At 35.0% G+C, this 20992-nt stretch overlaps 1 protein-coding gene across 3 annotated transcripts in view; it reads left to right on the top strand.

Annotated features, from left to right (window-relative positions):
* Positions 1-20992, top strand: part of KLHL32 (kelch like family member 32) — a 119909-nt gene that overhangs the window by 15169 nt on the left and 83748 nt on the right. For 2 of the 3 annotated variants that reach the window (XM_085217610.1, XM_085217608.1), the window contains exons 2-3: positions 9790-9878; positions 12250-12430. In XM_085217610.1, the coding sequence (XP_085073736.1) occupies positions 9856-9878; positions 12250-12430 (204 nt within the window). In that variant the 5' untranslated portion in view covers positions 9790-9855. The remainder of the gene's footprint in view (positions 1-9789; positions 9879-12249; positions 12431-20992) is intronic. The other variant, XM_085217609.1, reaches the window with a different exon arrangement.

The raw sequence follows: 20992 nt of genomic DNA, 5'->3' as shown, positions 1-20992 counted from the left end.
AGTGCAGATGATGGAGAGTTTACTTTTTGTAAAAAAAAATAGATGTTTTTTTCATCTGCAAAAAGCAGTGTAAGGTGATGGGTTAGAAGAAACCACCTGCGAGTGAGATGACAAGTAAGGCAGACATCTCTGATCTGCACCCTGGGCCACATGTGGTCTGGCACAGCTACAGTACAGCCACCTCCTGCCCCACACCACTATGGTGGCAGTTCTGTCCCACCAAGTGGCCCAACCCAGCCCTGAGTGTGCACCCATTGCTCAGCAACAACCAAACATCAGTGCACTATTAATGTTGTCTGAGCTGAAACTGGGGCACAGGTAGGCGCAGTGCAGTGCTAACTCGAGGTATGACAGATAAGTTTATGGATTTTGATACACTGGCTAAGCACTTCATATTGGTTGTCGTTTCCATGGAAATAATTCGGAGGCATTATTTACAGAGCAATCTTCGTAGATGTGGCCCTGTACAATTCCTCTTTACTCAATGTGGTCCGTGTAAGCTGAATGGTTGGACACCAACAAAATAAGGGATTGTAGCTAGGGAGACCATTGTCCTTCCAGAATGACATAGGCTTCATGCTTGGTTAATCTGTAACCAAGGTGCGTACAGCACTTCAGAATGAAACTTTTAAATGATTTAAGGAAATTTTAGAATAAAGAAGATACGATGCAGGTATGCTGAGAGGCCTGAAGAAGGAGGAGCAAAAGAAGTTACCACTGCAGATGTAGTCATGAAAGTCTGAATGATATTGTGTAACCAGGATCACAATTTTGAGACAGTATGTAGCAAGAAGCATTGAAAATAACTTCTGTAAACCTCCGTTATCTTGTATTCCCTCTGATAAGGTCTTACGGCATGGAATTTCAACATACTTAATGATCTTTGAAGTTATCACTGTGTGTTTTACTATGACGGTGTTAATATATTCATATATATACAACTGATAGTGTGAGTAACCTCTGGAAAAATAAATCTCACAGTTGTCTCTTTTCCTAGAAAGAAACAAAGTCAGGTATCAATCTATCTTGTAGGTCCTGTCAGATTATAACATTCTGATATAAGTTATATATTAGGAAACAGTAATGATTAGGACAGTCTGCCACAAGGTGGGTGAGAAAAATTTTTGGAATGAAATTTTACTATTTTGTTATTTATTCTGATTGACTCATTGTAGTTTGGATTTTCTCTTTCAAATTAGATTCCTTAATACTTTAATAAAATGTCTTTTCAGTATAAAAGTGTTTTTAATCACTCCGATTTCATTATAAAGAAAGAGTCCAAATTAAATGAGTCTACTTCAGAGCTCTAGCTAAGTTTGGGTTCTGGCACCCCTACTTAAAATTGTAAGTCAATTAGAAGTGAATAATACTGAAAGCCACATGTGAAAATTTCTTTTATACTTAAAGCAGCTTGCAAGTATTCCTGTAATACAAGTTTATGCTGCAATGGCATTAACCAGACTTACAGGAGCCACTCATTGGCTTTATTTTTAACACAAACTTAAGCCATATGAAATAATTCTACTTAGATTTGTGTGGTGTTATTTTGTTTTGCTTAATAAAAATACAGAGTTCCTATGTTAGGAAGTATTTGAGTTAGAAAAATCACTTTTCCTTATAGTTAGATGATGATACACAATCTCCTTTTGAGCACAGGAGCACTTAGCTTCCTATCTTTTCTACTGTTTTTAACTTTTTGGAGGCTTAACTTCTTAATACTTTTAAATGGTAAATTGAAATATCAAATCTAGAAGAACTGTGCTGGTCGCATGAAACAATAATAGAACCATTCTAACCATTGGCACTAAGCTCTGCTGCTGAGTAAACTGTCAGGTATTATCCATTATAATCCAGCATAGTCAGCAGAAAGTTAAGGCAGCTGTTGTGCAAAAACTTCTCTCCAAAGAAGATGTAAAAGATAGCTGATGATCTTGATTTATATTCCAAAATCTAAAGGAAGTGGACTTCAATTGATTCTTTAGGCTGCTTTCTTTAAAAATTTGAGGGCGTGTGTTTTGGTTAGTTGGTTGCTTTGTTGGTTGTTGGGAGTTATTTATTTATTTATTTTTCATGACCAAGTTTGAGTCTAAGATCTCTGCCTTTGGCTTTCTTCTCTGTACATTCCCAGTCTTCACTACTGAACTGAGCGTGCAGCCTTCTTGCCCAGCAATTACAGTTCTTCCCAGCTGGTCTTTGGCCTCTCTTCCTGTGACTGCAGACAAATTCCTCCCATTTTCTTCACAGACAATTTTCTGACATTAACATGTACTATTAGACTGATGGAAGCAAGTGCAGCTGGTTCACATGATCTCCAGCCTATAGTTACCCTGTTGTAATACTCATATGATGTGCAGAAAAATGCTGATTTGTTGTACTCTTATGTTCCAAGATAATTTAATTTAAAGATAAAATAGCCTTTTTTGTAGTAGTAGTACTGCTGAAAGTACACACAGACAATATTTTGTGCTATTTTAAATATACTCTGAGGGGGAAAAAGACTATTTGAAATATTTTGGTCACTCTCCTGGAGATATAGGTTATCTTGAAGTATAGTTCTGTCACCTGTAGCTATGGAATGCTGTTCTTAAAATCATGCTTACTTAGCTACTGATATTTACAGCCTTTTTATCTTTAAATGCACTTTTTATATAAAAAAAATAATGAAGGAATATTATAAATCCCAAAGAGATATATAAATTAATTACGCTTTTATTGAAGTAAATATAAATGAAAGAAATAATCAGTACTCAAATTCATTGGTGTACTGATGGACACTTGGCTGAATATGAGCCAGCAGTGTGCCCAGGTGGCCAAGAAAGCCAATGGGCATCCTGGCTTGTATCAGGAATGGAGTGGTGAGCAGGACTAAGGAATTAATCCCCCCCTGTACTTGGCAATGGTGTGGCCTCACCTCGAGTACTGTGTTCAGTTTTGGGCATCTCAGTACAGAAAAGACACTGAAGTGCTGAAGCAGGCCCAAAGAAGGGCAACAAGCTTTGTGAAGGGCTTGCAGAATATGCCCTATAAAGAGCATCTGAAGGAACTGGGACTGTTTAGTCTGGGGAAGAGGAGGTTGAGGGGACTTATTGCTCTCTGCAAATACCTGATCAGGGATTACAGTGAGGGTTGGCCTCTCCTCACTGGCAACAGGTGACAGGACGAGGAGAAATGAACTCAAGTTGCTCTAGGGGAGGTTTAGATTAGATATCAGGAAAAACCTCTTTGCAGAAAGGGTTGTTAAGCTCTGGAACAGGCTCCCCAGGCAGGTGGTTGAGTCACCATCCCTGGATGTGTTTAAAAACTGCTTGGATGTGGTGCTCCGGGACATGATTTAGTGGAGGGTTGTTAGTTAGGGTAGTATGGTTAGGTTGTGGTTGGACTTGATGATCTTTAAGGTCTTTTCCAAACTGACCAATTCTATGATTCTATGATTCATTGAAAATGCCATTAAGGTAATAGAACTTCAGTTACATAAGGCAGTCTATGGTCCAGAAATCACTTATGCTTTACTTAATTGTTTTTCTTAAAAATATTATAATCACACTTCAAACATACATATAAGAAGTAAAAAATCATGTCGACTAATTGCCAAGGTTGTAGTATACAACTACCTACAGTGCTGTATGCCTCTCTCTGTCATGTAAATATCTATATGTAGATTAAAGGGGTTTTAAAGCCATACCCAATTGTTTTTGATTCTCATTACTCTAAAGAAGAATGATTGCTGTGTTCAATAAAAGCACCTTCGTGGTTGTGACAGTTGAAAATTCAGGCTTATTTGAGTGAGTCACTGATAAAGATGACAGCATCTTAGAGCACTCCTCATTCTTGTGTGCCCATTTCAAAATTAGTTTCTCTAGTTATCAGCAGAAATAATTATGGTCTTTCAAGTTGAGTTTCTGTTACTCTGTGCTATAAATCATTCTGACCTCATTTGAGTCTTCCACATTTTGCAACAGACATGTCACTTTTCCCAGAAGAAAAGTGCCTGGGTTTAAAGATGAGATTTTTAGTTTATTTTTAAAAATTCACTTAATGCAAATGAAATTCCAGATGAAAATTCAATAACAAACTACTAAGTCTCCCTGTCTTGTCTCTTTGTGGGTTCTACAGGAAAAGTCTTGAAATCATACTTTGTCAGTTTCGTACCAGCAGTACTGTGCGTTAAAACTAAAATGCCATAGAGATTTCACACTTTATCATGGCTGCAGACAGAACGTATGATTTAGTTGCTTCACTTTGAAAGAGCTTTGTGTACTTTTTCCCCAGCTTTTTAGAAAGGTGAGAAGATAAATTATAGTGTTGTTCTCCCAGCCATTCTCTAATAATGACACATAGGTCAACTCTATAGAATGGCCTTCTGCTGGATAAATGATTAGTATCACAGCTTAAATGATAGAAACAGTAACTGGCTTTGAAAAGCTAGGTAGTGATACAGAATGGTATCACTATTACATGCAGTAATAGTGCACTTTTTTTTTCTAAAATGTGAACCCATTAACACACATCTTGGAAAAAAAACAACTTCTTGGAATTTATTGAACTCCAAATGCGTGGCTTTGTGTGGAACTGCAAACTGTTTCATTGTTCTTGTGTAGTATGATACTGTGTTCAGTTTTGTCTGCATATGGTTTTATCAGCAGCATGCCACTCTCTCTCACTCCAATAGTAGTGTGTATAAAATAAGCCTTAAGTTACAGAGACAGCCATAAGCCTGGCATTTATTTTCATCTGAATGCCTCTTCAGAGGAAGTGTTTTGAATACTGGTGTGTTCAGATATATATGCATATGAATGTGAACATAAAGTTGTAGTTCTGCATGTACATCCTTTACCTCTGTGATTTCATTTTATATTTGTGATTTAAAATTGTAATGATTTAAGCTCTTAATGATTTGTGGTAATTCAATAGTGATAGACAATAAAATTCATGATTCTAATTGGCGGTAGCTGACAGCCTAAAGATAGCAATGACATGTCCAGTCTTACAGGAAAACAGATAGTAGCTAATCAGAGGAGTATAATGTTTTAGTTTTCTTTCTCCCTCGGTATTGTATCTTTTTGCTAAGTCTAAGAGGTACTTTTTTGTTATGTTTTGTACTATGGATGTTTTCTCTTGGAAGCCACTGTCTAAATGGATGGATGAAGAACTCACAGTTGACTAGAGTGTCACTGACAGCATTGGGCAGAGGCAGTTTTCCTTACAGTTGTGATGTTCTTGAAAATTTTTGTATGGAATCAGAACAATCTTTCAGTTCTCAAAGATGCTAAAGGGGAAAGTAGTGTCTTCTGGGCAAGCAAGAGAAGTGCATTAACATACTCAAAAGTCTAAGTTTGTTCTTTTTTTTCTTGTTTCCAAATGTTTCCAAATGTTTGCCTTTTCACAATTTATCAGAGTTCTGATCCTTTTTCTCTCTGAATAATAATATCATATATATGTCTTTTTTCTGAAGAGACTTGACAATGACAGTTCTTATTCTGTGTCTGAAAGAAGATGAAGTATAGCTTCATTTAATATGACTTACTAAAACCAGTGTACTTTAAAGACAAATTCAGAACCAATTTGAGTAAGGATCTAAACTATAGACAGAGTAACGCTTGGCTATTACAGTGCTATTCTGTAAAGGTTAATAATAAATATGTTTATAAGCAACATTATTTGTGATAAACTGGGTGAAAGCCTTTTTGAGTGGTCTGAATGTAAAGGGTTTTACAGTTCCCAAAGTGTCTTGCTTCATCCTTTGTTAGGAGTTAAAAAAGGAAGAAGAGGAAGCTGATCATTTTGTTGCTATGTGAGTCTTTTAGAAACAGCAGGGGCTGCCTTGAGGTATGAAGCAGTAGCTGTTTACTCTACCTGAAGATATCACCGAAGGTTCTCAGCACTTCTTCAAGTGCCAATCAACAGAAGAGGAGGGATGCCACCTCTGGTGACAGTGAAGGTTTAGGTATGAGAGCTATGTAGATAGCAGTGAGCTGTTGCAAAAGTATTTTGTCACTTGCCAGTGACATGTACAGCCTGCTTAATCTGTACAGATCCATCAAATTGGTGCTTTCTGACTTATTCATAGCTAGTTGCCCTCTTTTCTCCTTAGATGCTCCTAAACCCAGACTGGGCTCAGCATGGCGCCACCCATCTCAAGTGAATGAATATCAGCAGGGTTAATTATGTAATTTAGAGAGGAATGTGCCTCAGTTCATTTGGGGCATATGAATCTAAATACAGAACTTGTTTATGCACAGAATTAGTTCTGGAGCCTGGGATGCAGCTTAAATCCTGTTAAATTGGATATATGAGTGGGAAAAAAAAAAAGCTTGTTATCTAGGAGGAAAATAGTGGATTTTGTAATATTTGAATTGCTATCAGTGGTAAACTAGATTAAATGTGAGTTTAGTTTTGATTTCAAACGCCTCCCCCCACCCAACCCCATGCTTTAATCCATTTTGTATTCTCTTTGGCAGGTAGTTTCAAGAATTAATATGAATGCTTTCTTTCATGCAACAAATCTCTACAGAAAGAAATGAGTGACTGAAATTCTACAAATGTCTTGAAAGTGTCCTGTGTAAACTTTGTATTGATATTGGTTCCTCAAGATGAAACCAACTTAACCAAATGAGTGATTTTCTCTGAAAAAGGACACGTGCATTCTGCTAATAAATACCTTTCTGTGTATAGCATATACTAAATACCTTTAGGTATTTAGACTGCTTTATGTAATATCTCCAAATCAATATTATTGTCAAATAAGTTAAAGTAGGAAATAGTGCCTGAATAAAGATTATTTTTTAAAACAAGTCTTTGGACAAATGCCTCTTGCATTGCACTGACAACGTGCTGTGGATGCAGCCAAGTGGCACATTGCTCCAATAATTCCTGAGTATCAAGCTGCCTTTTACTCTTCTGCATTGTAAAGTTAAGATGCAAAATACATGGAAAAACTTGTTTCTTGAGTCTATGTCAGAGTAAACGTTTCTTTTCGTGCATTAGTGTGGCACATTTTCATTTGCTTAGACAATGTCATTTATTTTGTACTGCTTATCTTTGTAATCCTTACACATTCTGTGCTTTCATGGAAAACTTCAAGTCAACCTTTATATTACTATTATGTTCTTTCAACACTTGCTTTACAGATCATTACTAGGTTCTCTGTTTTAAAACTTTTGTACTTTTTTAGGTTGTGAACGAATGAAAAAAAAAAGTTGTGAAATCTAATAGCAACAGTGATAGCCCTGTAAAAAGTGAATGTCTCAAAGAAATAGTATGCAAAAAAAGTATAACAAAACATTCAGGATGTATCTCAAACCTAAGATCAAGTGAGTGTTTTCTGTTTGGCCTATATTTTCCCGTTAATCTTTCCAGCACAATGGAGTATTTCACTAGAACAGAAGGATTTAGGTGGAATTAAAGTTTTTCTATTTAAACTGAAAGTCTTATCCTTAAATGTATAAACTAATCTTTTAAACCGATTTAATTACTTAAAGAAGTTAAGTAGAAAGACAATAATATATTTTAAACATTCTAAACACAGAGAGTTTCCTTGTACTCCAATGAAAGTTAGTTTACTTAAAGATGGATCCAGCTGTCTGAAACAGGAAAAAAAATACTCCTGGTAAAAAGGACTTTGAAAATGTCCTTGCGCAGCATATCAGTACAACATATGAAAATGCCTTTAAAAAAAAATAATAATAATTTCCAGTGATTAAGATGTTTAAGCTGCATTAAGCAAAGCTATATAGCTAAATAAAAATGATGCATTATTGATCAAATGACTTACATACTGCTAGAGTATTCTTGTATGTGTAATGTTGATTTAAAAATAAAAGATATTGAGACATGTACAGGCATTTGATAGGAGAAGCAGTGTATGACAGAATTTAGAGAAGATTTTTTAGGCAAATATTGAACTTAGTGTTGAACTATTTGGGTGTCTTGTTGATTTCCTAGCATCTGCCAGGAATTTCATATAATCATAGAATCGTTAGAGTTGGAAGGGATCTTTAAAGATCGTCTAGTCCAGCTCCCCTGCAATAAACAGTGACACTTGCAGCTAGATCGGGTTGCTCAGAGTCCTGTCCACCTGACCTTGAATGTCTCCAAGGATGGAGTATTCACTGCCTCTCTGGTCAACTTAGTGCCTCACCACCATTATTATGAAAATATTTTTCCTTATCTGTCAAAATCTGCCCTCTTTTAGTTTGATACCATTTCCCCTCATCCTGTCATAACAGACCGTGCTGAAGAGTCCCCTCCTTTCTTACAGCCCTTCCTTAGATACTGAAAGGCCATTATTGGATCTCCCTTGAGCCTTCTCCAAGCTGAACATCTCCAGCTTTCTCAGCCTGAATATCAAGACTTAACTTTAAAAAATGTTGAATTGGAGATGATGAGGAAGAAAAATGTATTAATTTTTTTCACTGTTCCACTTATGCTTACAAAAAAGTGAGTTGAGCTGTGCTTCTTTCAGGGGAATTCATCATTACATGAATACTCATTTTTACTGTGCGCCAGTAGGTAGGAAGGTGAACTGCTTAAATTAGGGGTGTTTTAATTGAGAAGTTTTAACTTTTTATTGAGCTGTATTTCTTGTAGTGTTGTCTCTCGATCAAGATAGAGACAGAAATTAAGAGAAAGTGCTTAGTAGCCTCAAGGGCCCAGTTAGGCTGATGTGCCCAACTGAATACATGATTTTATCTCAACTGAGTGGCTGTTACTCCTTCTGTGGATTGGAGGAAGGACTTGAAATCTACAGGGAATTCTCAAGAACGTACTGTGTGTTGACTTCAAGAAAATCCATTTTAACAAAGTTGTCAGCCTCTAGAGTTACTACTTGTTTCTTCTACTGCTGTGGAACAGTCAACAGCACTTGCAGAAGAGTACATGTTATGATGCCTCTCTGGCAAGCAGGAGCTGTAGTTTTGTCTGTATGGTGAACTGGAGAATGTGAGCAGGATTAATATTGTTTTCACAGTGGCTTCTTGTTTGTTATCTGAGAAATGGACAACGGTTCAATTCTATCTTCACACATCTTTTAGGGAGTCTACCTGAAGTTCGTGCAGTGGTTTTTGAAGTAAAGCTGCTAGTCAGCATACGAAGGAAACCATTAGGGACAAATCAAGTAAGCAAAGAACTGGATTATTTGGACTTTGTCTCACGAGTAACACTCCAGAAGGTGTCTATGGTGTTTCAGTATTGATTAGCTGATCAAGAGTGGTTGCTACGAGGAAAGGAAAGTTCATTTTCCAAATACACATAATAAACTCTCTCTTCTATGCCTTCCAGCTGTGTCTTCGGGAAAAATTAATGTAGTCAAAAAACATGTTCTGGTGTATGGCAAACCTCTCAGTCACAACAAAGGACTGTGAGATTGTACTATGATAGGTGCAAGATTTTTATAGCTGCTTATTATTCAAATAAGTAAGCAAGTGGTAGTAGATACTTCTGGCCTACTCTAGAAACTGTGGGTTTTTTTGTTTATTGTTATTGGAACGTTTCTTTCCTCCCCTTCTTCTACCCTGTTAAGGTAATCCTCCTTTCTGAGTTTGCAAAAAGGACTCAAGTGCTGCCCTTGAGGTGTGTTCTTAGAGAAGACTAGAAGAAAGGCCACTTTCAGACTACAATCCATCTTGCCAATACAATTTCACAGGCACCTAATCTATATGATATATAACTTTCTGCAGAAGAAGAATTGAAAAAAAGTCACTTTTGAATTGCGTCTCCTAAAAGTATTAATCTTTAAGAATGAGGCTGTGTATGCTTTGAATTTTGATGTGCCTCTCCTTTCTCTCTTTCTAGCTGGAATGCTTGCAGCTTTCTCTACAGGATTGTAAGCTTTGATGTTCAGAAGAGCAAAACTGAAAGATGCCATCTGAGAGGTGCCTGAGGTATAGTACTTAATAGTACATAGTAAGTCATTCCCATTTAGTGTGATGTTTACTAAAGCATAAGTTAGCAGTGAAATATGAAATTAATATTTTTTGCTCATTATTCACATTATAATCTGCAAGAGATTGCTTTCTTGCTCCTACTTATGTCTAGCAAAGGGAAACGTGTTAGAGTTTTATTAGGTCTCACAGTCTCTTCATCTATTATCTTTTCTATGGTCTTGTTTGTAATTGAAATTTTTGATTGTGAAAGCAACTACTGTTTTACATGTATGTACATGAAATTGTACCCGGTGATCATTTTTTAATGTTTGTAGTGTTCCAGTAATCAGGACACATGTTGATCTTTCAGTTCTTTCAAATTCTTTCAGCCTTCCAGAATTTCTCATTTTGCCTTTCTCCTTCTTCCAGACTCTTAGTCATCCATATTTGCTTGCTAGTCCAGACTTTCTCGTTTATTTGTATTGCCCATTGTCTCATCAGAGACTTTGATATTTATGATTTAATTAGTTTCTGAGAGCACTGTCAGGGAAAAAAAAAAAAAAAACATTTCATCAGAATTTATTTATCCCGTTGCTTTTCTTTGGAACTTTGCTCTGTTCTAATATGCTGGTAGTTTCACCACTGTTCTATTTTGGAAAGTAGTTAATGCTCAGGGGCTGATCTGGGATCTCAGTGGTCTGCCTGATATTACTAGGGTATTGTATCATTCCTCTTCTGAACAGAAATAGAGAGAAACCATCTCTAGGTATAATAAGGTTATAATGCTTACACAGTTAATCTTCCAATGTTATTATATTCTCTGTTCTCCTAGGAAGAAAAAAAGGTTTTTGTAGTTAATGCAGAAGAGGGAAATCAGGTTGAGAAGACCATATTCTGCAGTTCTTCAGGACTCAGTAGCAAAACTAATAGTTAATCTCTCATTACAGATTCTTTATTGTTGTTGAAGATTGTAGAAAGAATAGTTTTATTAGTTTACTCTTCATTTTTTCAGTGCAGAAGTTGAGCTGGTAGCATTGCCTCCATAAAACAGTAGTTTGATGCAGTTATTTTACTGTAGAAATTACAGAAGAGACATAATTGTTAGAAATAATTTCCTTTTTTTTTAACAAGTTACATTTCTTGTTAATTATCCATTAGCATTTCAGTGGCATTCCTCAAACAGAATAATTAAGGACAAAGTTTCATTTGAATGAATTCTTCTGAAATGTAGAGCTCCATGCGTGAAAACTAAAATATCTGGGTATGAAATTCATATACAGGTTGTTCTGTTGTGTGTATAACGTGTAACTCCATTTCAGCTATCCTTTGTAATACCTTAGCTTTTGTTTTTTTTTAAGATTAGATTAGAGCAAACAGTGTACAAGGCAGATCTGCATTAGTTTGTGAAAGCTAAAGGTGCAGGAGTGGGATGTATGGTAGTATAGTAAGTGTTGATGGGAAAGAAGAATTTAGCAGCCACGCAGCTGCTGACATAGCTTGTGTATGTAGCGAACTGCATGATTTTAGTGGAAAGATGCTAGCTTATTTATCCTGTAATTAAATATTGAGTTATTCAGGATTGGCTCTCTGTAAGATCATTTCCTCTAAGGTACTAACTTCTCAGGCAATATAAATTTGTAATCTCTCAGATTTCAGATGAACTGCATTATTTTGTCCCAAAGAGGCTCTGCAGATTTGTTTGTTTGTTTCTATCTTTATTTAGGACTGTATTTGCATATAAAAATACATCTGCAGTTATACTGTCTCTTCCTTTTGGAAAGGAAGCTGAAACCAGATAGTCCTAGGTTAGATGACACAGAAGTCTTGCATTTGTACAGTCTGATATTCAAAGGTGGTGGGAGGCTTCATTATTAAAACAAATAAAAGAACAACAACAACAAAAATGCTGCTTTATAAATGTTAATGACCCCAAATAATCTGAAAACTTTGAGTAATTTAATGTCAGACTTAAACAGGCCACTTGAGATCAAGACTCTTCATTCTTTTGAGTAGGGCTGGTTACATTCAGGCACACTCCACAAATCATCAATTTGGATTTTCTATCACTTTATTCGCATAGGGCTTTATTCCTCTCATTTAACTCTTAAATGGTTTGGAGTTAATTCTGTGCTCAGTTGACATACAGTGCAGCAAATCATAATGGCTGACATTTTTATTTAAGTATGTAATGTGATTTTATAATACTGCTAAACTGTGATTTTCTTGAAATGGGTATGCCATGTAAAGATTTTACCTGATAGATTTCATAATTTTATTTCAAAAAAAAAATCAAACATTCTTAGAAAACATTGTTATATATTGCTTTCAGAATTGTTACATATTGCTTTCCTACGTTTACTTACAAAATATTTCCTCCTTTCCCTCTCAGCGTTCAAGAAATGTTGACAGGTCAGAGGCTTTGTCAGTCGAGCTCCCATAATGATGCTGTTCTGGCAGCCCTGAATCAACAAAGAAGTGATGGCATACTTTGTGATATCACCCTTATTGCTGAAGAGCAGAAATTCCATGCACATAAGGCAGTCTTGGCAGCCTGTAGTGACTACTTTCGAGTAAGTCTAAAGATTATTTTTTTTATTTCTTATAGTAATATTAAAAATTGCTCTCCATGTTGGAGGGAGAATGGTTTCCTGTACCATGCTGAACAAAATAAAATTCAATCTTTATAAAATTCATGATTATTTGCATCAAGTATTACAACTTTGTTACATACGGACATACACATGATAGGAAAGAAAAACAAATAGAAACTTTCAAACTTTCAGTATCAGCTATAAATATGGAACTCAGCCAAATAATTTTGGTTATTAATGGACAAAAAGCTTTGTTAAAAAAGTAAGCAATTAGATTTATGCTTTGTAGGAATATGGCAAAAAGTAGCAACATACTATATTCCTGATTCTAATCATTTAGAATAGAGCAAGGGTTGATTAAGTGTTGTGAATTTGAACTGGAATTATAGATGTTTTTGTAGCTGGGGAGATGTTGCCTAACTTGTACTATCTAGGTCTTAATTTTCTAAGAATCAGGAGAATTATGCCAATTTTTATTCAAAGTCAGTGAAGTGATTGTCATCTCCAGAGATTGGTGAAGAAGTATAGACGATTTAGATAGAATTAGTTAAGTCACCATTTGGATGTGCCAGGTTTATATCCACTGTTCATAAAGAATAGATTTAACTGCTTCAATTTTAGCTGTTAAAATTACATAAAGAGGAGTTCTACCTTTAGTGTTTCCTGGATTTTCTTGGAGGAATGTTGGAAGAACCTTGCAGATTTTCTAACCATGCTGAAGTCATTTCTGTGAGGAACTGACATTTCACTAATTTTTGAGAGATTTTTTTCATGTAAGCTCAGGATTGTAGGGGATAGGATTCTGAGAACATTTGATGTTGGAGTTGTCTTGAATAAAATTTAGATGACAACAGTATACATCAATGTGACACGACAAGCCTGCCTTCTGTAGCTTCAGAATTCTGTAGCTCATACTTTTGATGAATATACTAGCCTACCTTCAGTTCTATCTGGAGGGATTGTTATTCAATTTTTATTTTTATATAGATTACCTCAGGTGTGTGCTCAGGTCTCAAAAAGGCTCTGACAACACAAGTATTTGTTTTTGTTTTCTTTTTCACCAGTTTCATAAAATAATCTTTACAAGTGGCTGAATATTAGCTTCATAGAGATCCTGGTTTTCTACCCATTCTGTGTCTATTTTGAATTAAATTAAACAACTGTTGAGATCGTCCTTTCTTATTCTGAGAATAACAAGTCAGATAAGCAGTATTTTATTTTTTTTTCACCAAATTGTGACTTATTTACTTGTTTTAGTACAATGAAAATTTGTTAACACTTGAAGGATGACTATGTCCTGTTAGAAACTGATGAGGGAGTAAGAACTATTGTATTTAGAAAAGTGGTGAATGTCAGAGATTGTCTTACTATCATTTTTTTCTTTGGCTCAGATAAATTCTTCATTTGTTTTTTTAAGACAAAACAGGGACCTGACCTTCAACAAACAATGGATTTGACCATAATATCTTTTGGATAGTAGCATACCAGCCTTTCTTCTAGTTGGTATAATTGATCTTGTAGTTTTGGCTCTGCTGAAATACCAGAATTGAAAATAGAATAGTTCAGTCGAAAAGGACTTGCAACGTCTGACTCCAGCTGGCTATCCTAAACACTGAAGTGAGACAAGAAGTTTGAGTTAGTGAGTTAGTGAGTGCATTTTGATAGCTATAGCAAGATAAGTAATTTCCAAATAAAAGATTTTTTTTTTTTTTTTTTTTTCCTTTTTTCCCCTCTGGGAGCAAAATGAAATGTTGCTGCCTGACTTCATTTGTAGGCATTCTCAGTGCTGGCAGGTGATTATGTAAGCTCAAGCTTTTCTTGTAGAAAATACATTGTTTTTTTAGGTCAAAATAACTCTTTTCTCCTTCCTTATTTTTCACTTGGGATGTTTATAGTTATAGGACTTGATTTTTTTTTTTTGTCTCAGAAAAATGTACATTTTTTATGTTATCTGAATGAACAATTACATCAGTTAACTAGAATACTCAGAAATCTAATAATTCTATTAATATCTCTAATCTATTATAAAATGTCAGTAGCATCCTGTGTTGGTTTTTTTTTTCTTTTTCTTTTTTTTCCACAGTAAGCATTTTCAATTCTTAAGAGAATCCTTTGAAATTAACCAAATGGATACTAATTTTGTTTACTGTCTTTACTCTCTTGGTATTTATAGCTGTCACAGTTGATTGTTAAAAATCTGTTTTCAGAGAGTTTTTCTGTGCTGTCTTTCATCTCTCTAAACAGAATATATATTCCTGTGTACGTAGCAGTGTTGATTGCTCTTATTTTTATAAACAAATTCTGATTGTATGGAGAAAATTGTTTCTGAGGTCTTGTTATGTGAGTCAGGAAGAGGAAAAGGCTCTCCCTCACTTAGGGATAGATTTAAGGACCTGTAGTACTGACGACATGCTATTGTAACCTGGAAGTGATGCTGATATAGAAATCCTTTACCCAGGTAATCTTTAAAAATGTTAGCTCTTCACATTGGATCAAATAAATTGTTTGGTTCAGGAAGCATCTCTTCAGTACTGAGACTTTTGTTCAAAAAGAGGCCATTCTCCTCACATTAGCTTTCTGAGTAAGTTGAGAAGTATTTCTTGTATATAAAAACTTTTCCTGAGATCAGTTTCCTTTCATTTTCTCAGTTGGAAATTATGGCACAGTTGAGAAAATGAAGTATTTCATTTATTTTAATTACTGAACATAGCTTTGTTAGATCTCAGTCACATGGATTCATTGTGGCATCTGACTTCTTCTAAACTACTCTTAATTCTTTTTTCCCCAAACATGTAAAATTTTTTTGTTAAATTCACCGTCTTGGTTTTAATTATTGTTGGTTCTTCAATCAAATAATATAACTCTATCTCTTATAACGATATTGCTGCTTGGATAAGGAGTTAAAGTGAGTTCCTATATGCCTATTGTTTATCTATAAGCTGAACCCAAGCATCTTAATGAAATGCAACATTCTAAGTTAGCCTAATTCTATATTAAAGTAACAGAATAGGGAAGGAGATGCAATTCTAGAGCATCCTTATTCATCCTTTTCTTTGCAGTTAGTGCTTCTTTACTCTGTGGGGCTCTGAAGTGGTTTTCCATTGATGCAAACAGAATTCCCACAGCACAGCAGTGTGGGTACTATCACAAGCTTTACAATAGTCTTTTATGAATTCTGTTTTCAAATTCCCAACAGTTATTATTATTGTCAGAGTAAGTATGGTTCTGTTGTAATTCTTATAGTACAAAAATGAATTAATTGCAATTCTGCCACCGGTGGATGGAAGGCAACACGGTGTCATGTTCTCTGAGTCATCTTCTTGATTTCTTTTTTTTCTTTTTTGAATTCCTTATACAATAAGTGTGGCTGAATTAACCTCACAGTTAGTGAGGTAGGCCATAAGAGACTGTAACTCACTGTCTCTTATTAAATTAGTATTATAACAGCATCTGGTGATTGGTACCAGTGCAATTGATGACTTTCCTCTATTTAAAAGGACAGAAGACTTTTCCTTTGCTTCCCTGTGCTCTCTGTTCAATTTTACAGCGCTTCTATGGCAAGCATCCTGAAGGTGGACTCCACTGCCTCTTGTGTGTTGCTATCGTGTCTGACAGTGGAAAGCCAAATTATTGGAGCAGGAAGTGTTTCATACCTATTTTATTCTGCATCCCTATGTTCTGGTGAAGAAATCTTCTATCTTAGAATGTTGTTGGATACAATAGACAGTTCCTATTTTTTTTCAGTCTCCATTAGTATCTTCCTTCACAACCTCAGGAGAAATTAAAGCTATTATTCTGTGGGTGTAGCAAAGCTGAAAACACCTTGTGTTCAAACCACCTGAGGGTATTATTTGGGCAGCATGTCACTCTTAGCTTCAGTGAATAAGACTGACATACTATGAGAAATATCCAAAGAAAGAGACAAGATCGCTGAAGAGCTAAAAACATGATCTACATCTTATAGAGTGCACATGGGGTGGAAATTTCTTGCATTCATCTTCATTTGTTCTAGAAGTCCATCACACTGCACATGATTTTGCCTTTTGTGTTGCACATTATCCTTGTTAGAAGTTTTAGAGGAAATTATCTTTCTTTAAAAAATAAAAATAATAAAAATTGATTGCTTCATTGTTATTAGAACTTTTTTTTTGCACCATGTTAACTTCATTTTAGTAGCCTGAAATACAGTGTCAGCTAGTTGAATTCATGTCACTGTAGGCCTTCATTTAATAAAAGTCTGGATTTAAGCAGTGGAACCTCTACGTTTGACTGTCCTGAACAAAAATGTTACTGGTTGCTTATCTACATCAGGAGTTAATCTGCCTAAGACAACCCATATTCAAACTTAGACCTCTGAAACCTCACTAAGTCTCAATGTACTCTTACTGGATGACCTAATGTACAAGTGACCATTGAATTCAGTAGTCTCTTTTTTGTAGCTAATGGCTCAAAAGAAGGAGATACCATGAACAGCATTGAATGAGAACATAAGAATGGCCCTGCTGTGTCAGACTGTTGGCTACTTTAGTAGTAGCTATCGTGATACTTACAGAAAAAGAATGAAAGCAGGCTGAACTTAATGCATCCCTGAGAACTCTTCAGTTGTGTTTAACTCAGGCATTTCTAATGGGGAATGTGATTTCTGTCTATTCAGTAACCCTGAATACTGGTCTCATCTAAGCTTTTATGCTGTTTCCCATTGATTCTATGTAAGATAGTCATCTTCTGCATGTTCTGACAAGTGATCCATAGCATTAGTTTTGAATCAGACTTCTATAAGTTTTATTGTATTTTTCTTCTTTTGGTTAAGATGATAAACCATCATTTCCTAGGTGTTCACAGCACTAAGTAGTCTCTTTTCCAAGTTGGGAACTTCTCACTTACTCAGATGATACTCAAATGGAAGCTGTTCCCTATTCTTGATTTTACTTTTGCCCTTCTTTCAGTATTTTCCAGCTATACTGTATCTTTTGTGAGATGAGGGTAACAGAATTACATGCAGTGGTAGGCAAAGCATTGGCTTCTGCATGAGTATCAGGTTGTTTTCCATTTTGTTTTCTCTTGCCTAAAAACATTCAAGTTTTGATTACCTTTTTTTTCTTTAACCATTGCTCAGAACTGAACTGATGCTTTTGTGAAACACACATACTCTAAGACTTCTCTTTTGAGCTGGAAGAATAGGTTGGGAAGCCATCATTTCCAAACTTAGGATGTTTTTCTCATGTGTGTCACTCTACATTGAATTTTTCATGCTATTATTTAGTCCAGTCCAGTCACTCATATTGTACAATATTTTAATAATTAATCAGATTTTGCTTGTGTCCTTACTTACTGGAATAGTTTTGTCTCAGTAGGCTTTGTAGCCTCACTGGTCTCACTCTTTTTCAGACTGTCTCTGTATGTGTTAGATATGCAAGATTGAGATGCTCCACTGGAATCATTGCTCCCTTGTGAAAATTGGCCTGTTCTTCTTCTCATGTGGATTGCTTTTTTTTTTTTTTTCTCTCTCTCCAACTTCAGTTGCTCATTTATCCAGGCAAAGACCTCTCTTTTTTCTCTTTCTCTTTCTCTTTCTCTTTCTCTTTCTCTTTCTCTTTCTCTTTCTCTTTCTCTTTCTCTTTTTTTTTCTTTTTCTTTTTTTTCTTTTGCTATCTTCATTTTTAAAGGCCTTTGAATAATTTTGTCAAAAGGTTTTCTGGAAATTAGCTTTGTGGAACACTAAAGGTTGGAGCTCATCCCCTGTACCAGTATTACTTTCATATGTATAAAAACAATTTTACATGTTTGTGATCACATGAAACTCAGTCTAATAAACTGTTTACAGTCATACAGATGTATAGGACATTTTCAGCTATGGTTGAAATAAAAACCTGGTCTTCCAAGGTTAATAGTGTATCACCTTTGAAAGGAGGTTACAAATGTACGTAATACTCATTTGAAGTCAGTGTTGCTTAATATTAGGACACATCTATGTTTTTAGAATCTCTCAAACATGATATTTAAGTATCTACCTTTCCAGAGTTTGATTTGAAGATGATTTTTATGGAGGTATTTGTTCCAGAGGAGATAGCTGATGGAGGGCAAAGCTCAGCTGAGGATGAAAGCTGCTGTCACAAATAACTGTACTGATAACAGAAGCTTAATTAGTCAAGACAAATAATTAATGTTTAATTACTATTGTAGGTTTTCTCATTAACTGATGTGGAAAGTAAAAGAAAAAATCTTCAGTGAGCTGGTTTTATTTTTCAGATTTTGTATCAAATAGTCAATGGAAGCTATGGGACCTTCTTTAGCAAATTCATGCTATAGCTATAATATGTTTATAATCATTAACGGAAAAACAAGTTTCTTTTTGACAAGATGTGAACAATATCTAGTTCAACCCTTTATAAAATGGGCCAGATATGGAAGTATGTAACTACAAATATTAATAAAATGAACCATCTTAGATTATGACATTAGGCTTCTTACATATCAAATATACTTTTGCATTTAGTCTTCAAGTAGAAGGTAGAAGATAATTGTTGCAGTTTACTATTGCTTGGCACTTTTGGATTTCAGTGTCTAATGACACGTCACATAGTGACTACCTTCTTAAAAAGCTAATTGTAATAACTAACATTATGTTACTCCAGTTCTTTTACATGAAATTTTCCTGTACAGTTCTTAAGTTATGGCTGACATACGTTGAGGTGGGAAACGTCTTGATGTATGAAGTACACTTTTAATTTTAGCCCCTCTTCAAGGTGTCCTACATGAAACACATTGTGGTAGTTAGTGCTAACTCAAGAGCTGGCTTTTATTTCAGTTTTATTTTGGGCTTGATTTTGATATCGCTTGCTAAAATCATCAAAGGAACAATAGGCTTATGCATTTGCTGTAAAGCATTAAACCAATTTAAACCAAAATTTGCAAATATGACTCATACTTTCCTATGCTTAACTGGAGATGCTGGATAAAATTGGTTTTCAGTTATGCTGCTCCTTTTCTGTTCCAAACAGCAGGCCTGTTGAAGAACAACTAATGTTAGGACAGGCTATGCATTACTGCAGATTTCAGCAGTGCATTGCATGGTGTGGTCCTCCTTGCATTTCAGTTTTCTTTCTTCTACCACAGTGAAAATAATTTTGGCATTCAGGATCAACTATAATGACTTATTTCTTATGAAACATTGGAACTGTTAAGGTTTCTGTAGTTGTGGTAGTTTACTTTTTTTGTTTGTTTGTTTATGATGTGAGATTGCACATAAAAATTGAAGAATTATTTTGTTTCTACAGCATAACTTTAGCCACTTTTCAATATAAGTCTTATTAGTGATGATATATCAATTCACTAGGAATAGTATGCTACTGTCTACCCTTCTCCTTGTATATCAAATCTTGGTAGTGCATCTGAACAAAAGTTAGGGAAAAAAAACAGTATACTGACTATTAAAAGTAGAACTACCTCAATATATTATTCAATATTCTATTCAATATTTATTCTATATATATTCTATTCAATTTTATTCAATATTCTATTCAATACAGATTCAGACAAAAATATAACATGTAACTTGTTAGCAACAGAATGCTTCTGTTTTGGTTATTTTGACTGAGAGTAAAGACTGTGTCTTGTTACAACCCAGAAACTTGCTTTGTTCTTGCTGAGCAGTGCCCAACAAATGTGCACAAATCACATCCTTAGTTTCTATAAATGGTAATGTAGGGTAGCTCTCTACATTCATCTATTTCCATTATCATTACTTGCTTCTATAGTCTCTAAGAAATTAATATCTGTGTATTAACTGAAAAATCCCAAAAAGTGTGTTATGTATATGATTGATTTGGTATGCTTTAAGGTGCAGTGAATCACTCTTTGATCGATATACTGAAAGAAACATCAGAGGCTCAGTGGTACTTATTTTGTCAACAGTAACATGTGAGCCTTCAGTATTGCATATGAAATTGTATTTTTGCTTTTTGCTGCTTATTTGTTTTTGTATTGTTGTGGGTCGCTTTTTTTTTTTTTTTTTTTTTTTTTGCACTTCTGTTAAATTCTTTAACTGTATTTGCCCATAAATTGGGATTTATTGCTGACATTTTCATTTTACAGAATTCATTTTAGTTGTGTGGCAAATGCTTTTAAAAAAAAATATTTAGATAGATTTCATTGAGCAGATGCATTAGTGCAGGCTCAGTTTTCAATGATTGACGTTATGTGACATTTTCTCTGAGAATTTGTATAGAACTTGCTCAGAAGAATCATGTAATGAGACTCTTAATCATATTTCATGCAGTTGGTGTTGATGGATCTGTTTTTCAGTGCACAGGAGACTCCAGAGGCCATGACTTATGATTGATTTAGGACAGACAAGCTTAAAATTAGATGAATATGAAGCAATATATAATGTGCAAGTTATGAAAAGAACACGCTGTGTTTTTACATTCAGTAAGGAAATGTTCACCTATTAAATTGATTATTTGGATAAGTATATTTACATACATACAACGTGGTTAATATTTGATGTACACTGTCATCTGTGAAAGTAGTATTTCAATT

Source organism: Meleagris gallopavo, chromosome 2, assembly GCF_905368555.1.
Source record: "Meleagris gallopavo chromosome 2, MGAL_WU_HG_1.1, whole genome shotgun sequence".
NCBI lineage: Eukaryota > Metazoa > Chordata > Aves > Galliformes > Phasianidae > Meleagris > Meleagris gallopavo.
This window is presented reverse-complemented; position numbering and strand designations above follow the sequence as displayed.